The following is a 7,073-nucleotide window of genomic DNA, read 5'->3' on the forward strand; positions in this document are numbered from 1 at the left end:
TAAAAGAAATGCAATCTTCAGAACCGGCTCGTAACGCTAGAGCAATTGGTCGTGCCTAATTGGATGCGGTTAACGGCTTCTGTAAGAAAACGTTAGCAGAAGAAAGATCAGCGAAAGCTAAACTGCCGACATACCAAAGGGGGCTCGGGATCTTTCAGTGCCAAAAGATAAATGACTTTAGAACTCGTGTCTTACAAAAGGCTATCTGTACAAAACACAGCCCCGCAGTTACGGCTTCACTCAGCGCCATCGAGAGGGGGCGGAATAAGAATTTCACTGGAATTCAGAAAAAAGAAATAGGTCTCCATATTTATAAGCTGGAATCAGTAAGAACTATTGGAGCCCTTTCTCCTTTCTCTCTCTCTCTCTCTCTCCCCCTCAATGTGTAACATGGTCAATAAAACATGAGATGAGAGAACTCCCCATGTATGTGTACATTATATACGGTATTTAATATATATATATACATATATATATAATGAGCACAACCTTGCCAACAAAAGCAGAAATGTCAGAAATGAGAGCTTTTCGAATATCTAGACTGATTTAATAAAACTGCCTATGGTTTAACTGTTTTGGAAATCACCCTACATGTGCAGGATTTTCATTCATTTAGGTCATTATAGGGCAAATATTACAAGGTGCGCATCATGTTTTTCAAACTCCCCCTTTTTAAAATAGTGATCATCCCAGACCATTTTCGCAATTTTCCGGCAGCCATTTCATCACCGTCCCCAAAGTTTGGGGTATTTACATATTTTTTTTTATTAATATTGCTTTGGATTTCTTGTATAGAATATGTTCGTGGGTTTTTTTTGCGCATGTGTTGCAATGTTGCTTTGGATTTCCTAAGCAGCACATGAGCAACTGCAAAATAAATAAATAAATAATAATAAAAAAAAATTATGAATAATCCAAACAGCAAACTGGCGCACTTAGACGCATCTTGCATTTCTGTTTAGATACCCTAAACCATTTTAAAGAGAGAAACCCTTTTATGATGAAAAGAAATGTGTTCATGGACCTTTTATATATTTCATAGTAATAACTGAATTGACCCTTAATGGGAAATCAACTTAAGCTGAGATCATAAAAAAGTGTATTTTTTGGTGGAGTTTGCCTCTTTATAAATGAAAAAGGCATTATAGGTTGCAATGTGCATCACGTAGATTGCAAGCTTCTTATACCAGGTGTTAGTCTTCCTCATTATGAGGTACGGCTGCGAAAAATTGGCTGTAGACCAATGGCTCGGGTCACACAGCGGCCAGACACAACCACCCCCTGCAACGCGGGAGCGAGGATAAGCGATGACGTACCAGGTACGTCCGTGGTCCACCCGGGACACTTTCACGTGTCACAAAGGGGTTAACGTATTTTAGTTGTTTACTCTGTATGTTGAAATACTTTATCTTGTCAAGACAGATGAGGATTATACATTTCCGTTCCAGAGAGCGCATGTAATTGGTACTCATTGAACAGGCCTGCGCATGTTGTCCCGTAGGATGGCTTCGCTGCCGGTGAGGTGTGTGTTAGCGTATTCTGGTGAACAGTTTGCTCGCGCGAATGTTTGGGATATTTAGAATCAGTGCGACGTCTTCGTGTTCCACTGACCGATGGAGATTCGTTTTGGTAAATGGTCCACAATAATGGGCTTAAATGTTTAAATCGAAATGGCTACAGCTATGTTTTGGGGGGGGTTATGGATTTAGTACGCACTTTGCGTGTTACTGACCAGGACGTGTAACGTGTTTCCCCGCAGCATGTAGGATGTAAAACTCACGTCATTAACGTTAGTTAAAGTTAATTTCCTTCTGTGAGGTTTTACATCAAACATCTTGCTGCAGGCGAGGGAGCGCTAAGGCAGGTCTGTGCCGGCGTAAATACAAATCATTGTTCTTTTCCCCTCGCCACTGAGGGAATGAGAGGGAGCCGAAATATTCTGGGCGAGTCTATCTCCCCACTATCACCATTCGCTCTCCATTGCCATACCTAGCTGGCCATGAGATTCTATTAACTCTTTAATAGAGTAGCGAGTCGCCAAACGTGTTAACCAAATGCCCCAAACCCTGGACCCCATGGAAACTCTGACTTGGTATTATTTAAACAAACACTTAACTGAGTCACCTGCATTCAAGCAGGGATATCAACCTTAACATGTAGAATAGGAAGGTCATTTCTAGACTGTGTTACCCTCAGAATCTGCCCTTTCACCTTGAGACTGGGGCAAATACCCTGACATTCAAGGTCATGCCACGTATGCCCATGTTGCTGGTGTCAGGATTCCTTATTTGCTGACATTAACAACCTATACAAACTGTCTAATTTGGACTCGCGCTTCACGTCAACACCAGGACCCCAAGTGTTACCGGTTAGGAACGGACGGAGAATGTGGCAGTAACGCCAAGGCCTTCGAGGTTTCACAAAGACTCTCTCACAAAGCAGGAGGACGGCGTGTTATTCCCGCACGTTGTAAAACCGGTGGAGTTGGCAGGGGAAGAAAATAAAACTTTAAATCCTTCACAATGATCCAGTAACAAGCGAGTCAAAAATCAAGGGGGACAGGACCTCGGAGGGTGGCTTCTTAAACCCGTTACTTTACTCTTATGTGGGAACTGTTTACAAAAATGTAAGAAAGATAAAAGGAGGAAAAAAGGAGCAAAATATTTAATATATGTAGAATTATTGTTGCAATCTTACTTGTAAGTGTGTGTTTCTTAAAAGGATATACGGATAACTTAGCTTTAGGAGAAGCTGCAGCACAACGCCTACTCATCCGTACATGAACAAGTGGAGTCTCATTAGACTTCCTCGAACACTCACCAAGCCACCGCTGGAGCAGACTGGTGGTAAGTAAAACGTGGCAGGAGATGGGAGGCCAACAGCAGGGGGTGGGGAAATGCGCACATGCAGACCCCGTTCATGCATTTGCGAAGGGGACCCCACAAAAATGTAATGGGGCCACTCAGATATCATATGCATTAAGGTGAATATGGCCATAACGCCGAGTAGCAGGCAGAGCTCCTTTTCAAAGTTGCCGAAAAGTCCAAAGAGGGCTGATGGACACCAAAGATGGGCAGCGATGAGCGCAATAAGCAAAGGGAGTCCATATTGTGCTGTCAGAGGGGCTTCTTGGCGCTGGTGGCCTCTATGCACACATAAAAACGCTGGGGTCTACAGCATGAGAGTTTATCCTGTAAGAAGAGCTGAGCCGGCCCTATATACTGTATGTACGTGATATAGCTATAAATCTCACTGATTTAACTACAATATATATATATAACTCTAACATGCGGTATATATAATTATACAGGGCAAAGCAAGTTCTTCTTGTGTTAAAGGTTCAGTGGATCTGGACCATCGTAATATACAGTAAAGACAAATAGCAAAAAAAGGTAAACCTGTTGCAAACTCACCCGTCAACCCACTCTGTGTCTTTAAATAATCAAGTAAAAGGAATGCGGCTAATATTGGAGACAGGCGTTTAAAATGCTTTGTGCTGAGATGAGACAAAAAATGCCTTGTTTTGGTTAAAATTACACCTGGCACATGGAAAAGCTAAACGCCATTCATCTCCATCCAAACTACCAAGTATAACGGTAATGGTGACTTTATTGGGATTCTTCTCTCCTGCATGTTGTTGGGGGGGGGGGAATACAAGGAAGTAGGGCGGAAAAAATACAAAACGTCAGGGAAATCACCAAGGAAAAATCTGAGTTAGTGAAACGCACAACGACCTGAATCACAAGGGAAAAAATCCATACTGCTATTTAGTTTATTTATATGAAATTTCCTTAAACATGCTACAGGATGGGCCGTGTGAAAGCGTAGATTTTGCACTTGTAAACCTTCTGATAGAAATCTGATTATATTAATGGATTAGCCTGTGATCAATAATATCAATATACTTCTCTGCCGCTGCCATAATCCCCCTAGAGAAGAGCAGAAATAAGGGTCCATGGGTCACTCTCACGATAGACTGCACCCAAAAATCAATGTGGCCTTGGGATGGGAGTCTCGTAGAGCGTGAACCATTAGGCATGCTTAGCCATGACTTATGGTCTACTGCGGTCACCTTAAAAAGTTGGCACCCAATGCTAGTGCTGGGCCCTGTGAGACACCTGAGGGCCTGAGCTTCAGGGAATCCTCAATGAATTTGGGCAACGTTTACCCCCAAAAAAGTCAGATCCTTTCAAAAGCTTCCAACGTTTCAGATGGCCAAAGAGGGACACCTTTGTTTTAGGGTCCATAGTGTCTAGGGGGTGCTGAAACCTTTATATTTTCTGTACACAACTCATAAATACATTTTCTGCTGCTTCTATACAAATTATTGTGGGTTCTAGAGTGGTAGAACACTACGATACACTCATACCCAGCAAACGTTCCAGATGATAGAGGAAAGGGGCACCAGGGGAGAGTAAAACTGGTATCAGAGGAGGAAAGAGGGACAGAACGACTGTCCTTCAAGAGGACAGACGCTTGGTAGATATTCCTATCTGCGCTCTTATTATTGGGTTCTATCCCTGCTTGTGTGTATTGCATGCCAGACGTTCTTTACCCCCCACCTGGCTGAGCGTTCCTAACCCTCCTGCGCCTGGGATGACTCATTCAAAACATAGGTTTATGTGATTTATGTCAAAAAAATATTGTAATGTACTCAATATTTCAGGGAATCTCTTAAAAGCTAGACCCTCCTGTGTGTTTTTATACCCAAAGGCAGAATCTAAACATACATTGTAACACCAGCGCTATGGTAAGAATGTCTGTGCGCAGGAGGGTTAGGCCAGCGAGGGCAAACGTAATGTTGTTTTATGCATTTTCTCACAGCAGGCATGCAAGCGATTAGAGAAGAAGGAACGTGCATGGTGAGATCAACGCGCATGCAGAGAAACCAGGCAAAGATCTCATCATGGGGATTACAACCGAGCGGAAAAACAATCAATGACCCAAAAAAGAATTCCCCTAATCTTCCCCCCCAAAAAAAGCTCAAGTGGTGAGGGAGAGCAGCAACGGTATTTCTTAAAGAGAAGTATGCCAAAATATGGCATAACATAACATTTTTATACGTGTAACAGCTTCCACGTTTCGGAAGATGTAAACATATATCGCTTAGCTGCTTTTTCGGCTGGGAATTAGTCTTGGGTTTGTCCCTCCTGGCGAGGCTTACAGCAGCCCCCTACCTCATGAGCGTTCGGTACGTAAAATACGTGCTTTTAAAAAATATATACTAAAATTTAAAATATGAAGTGCTGCCGCAGAAAGGAAACATTTACTCTTCTAATTCTGACTTTTACTTCCTGCCAAAATGTAGTCAACCAACTCTTGGTGAACTGTAATTCCCGACATCCATAGCCAGCCAAAAAACTAATCCAAGGTTATTAAGTCTGCTGTAAAACACCTGCTGGTTGAGGATGTTGGGGATCGCAGTACAATGGTTCTCAAAGCTTAAATGCCTGAAGACCACATCGGAAAGCAACAAGGACAGTATCTCCTGTGTGAGATAGATAGATAGATAGATAGATGATCAATTAATCAGGGGCATTTGATTAGCAGCGCCTGCCTGTCAAGCAACTTGATTTCTGTGGTAGCAGTGAGGGTGTTCTTAGTTTTTCACACATGGCTTCTCCATTTTGGCTTTATTTTTGTTGATATGTCATGTGTTGTTCTATTTACCTAATTTTTAGACCTGCTAAGCAACAGATTTTAGCAAAACCATTGAAAATTGGGCTGTAAGGATTACTGTTATGTTAAGAAAAAGCCCATCAATACCCTTATCAAAACTATATTCTTATTTATCATTAGAATTCTAAACCAAAATGGTTTTATTTTTTTATTTTTTACGTGGTTATATTATTTTAGTGCTAGGGGGGGCAAAAATTACAAATTATATATTGAGACTTACCATTCATAGTTCATCCTATTTTAAAAATGTGATGTCATAGAATTTGATGAGAACAGAAGCATTAAAGCCCTGGAGCTGAAAGCCAGTCCTGATTATTTGACACGATTTATACCCGTCTGACAGCCCTGGCTCTGACCAAGAAACACCAGTTACCTGGCAAGGTGCGCCCGGGTCCGCTAGCTCTCGGTACCTTACATGTTAAATTCTTGCCCTCCTTACCTAGAAAGTTATACCCTGCCTAGCAGACTCTGTTACTTGATACACCTGTTCCTGGCGTACCTGGGTAGCTGACAAAGTATTATCCCGGATACTACCCTTAGATGCCTGACAATTTAAAGCAGTGCCCGGCAGCCTGGGTTCCCTGGCATTCTTTGTCCCTTCCTGGCATATCTGACTACCTGGCATCATCTTCCTGTCACCCCTGTGTACCTGGAACAGTCTGCCCCCTGCCCAATACCCCTGTCTACCTAGAACAGTCTGCCCCCTGCCTAATACCCGTCTACCTGGAACATTCTGCCCCCTGCCCAATACCCCTGTCTACCTGGAACATTCTGCCCCCTGCCCAATACCCCTGTGTACCTGGAACAGTCTGCCCCCTGCCCAATACCCCTGTCTACCTAGAACAGTCTGCCCCCTGCCTAATACCCCTGTCTACCTGGAACATTCTGCCCCCTGCCCAATACCCCTGTCTACCTGGAACATTCTGCCCCCTGCCCAATACCCCTGTGTACCTGGAACAGTCTGACTCCTGCCCGATACCCCTGTGTAACTGAAACATTCGGCCCCTTGCCTGGCAGTTTTAGTTAGGTGGACAGCTGTGTCCCTGCGTGGGACCCCACACTCTGCCCCCGCGCGTGGCTCCCCTGCTCACCTGAGAAGTCGGCGAGTCCTGACACCTGCAGGGTCCACAGCAGGAGGACGCAGCACACACGGCCAGCGATGACCAAGGGCTCCAGCGGTCTCCGGTCACAGCGATCTCGCTGGACCATGATGCGGATGAGCTGGGGACTCACATGGTCCGTGCTTTACCCAGCCAGAGGTTTAAATGCCCTGGGAAGCGAGTCATGTCCCGGCTGCACAGGAGATCCGCTCTAACAAAGCTTGGCAGCCGGTCCCATACATACAGAGTGAGTCAGGGTTCTGCGGGATCCGGTCCACATCCAACCCAACCCCT

General features: G+C 44.1%; 1 protein-coding gene across 2 annotated transcripts in view; it reads right to left on the reverse strand.

The window, feature by feature from the left end:
* Positions 1-7,073, reverse strand: part of EVA1C (eva-1 homolog C) — a 30,172-nt gene extending 23,099 nt beyond the window's left edge. For both annotated transcript variants that reach the window (XM_053457458.1, XM_053457456.1), the window contains exon 1: positions 6,771-7,073. In XM_053457458.1, the coding sequence (XP_053313433.1) occupies positions 6,771-6,888 (118 nt within the window). In that variant the 5' untranslated portion in view covers positions 6,889-7,073. The remainder of the gene's footprint in view (positions 1-6,770) is intronic.

Source organism: Spea bombifrons, chromosome 2 (genome assembly GCF_027358695.1).
Source record: "Spea bombifrons isolate aSpeBom1 chromosome 2, aSpeBom1.2.pri, whole genome shotgun sequence".
Classification (NCBI taxonomy): domain Eukaryota; kingdom Metazoa; phylum Chordata; class Amphibia; order Anura; family Pelobatidae; genus Spea; species Spea bombifrons.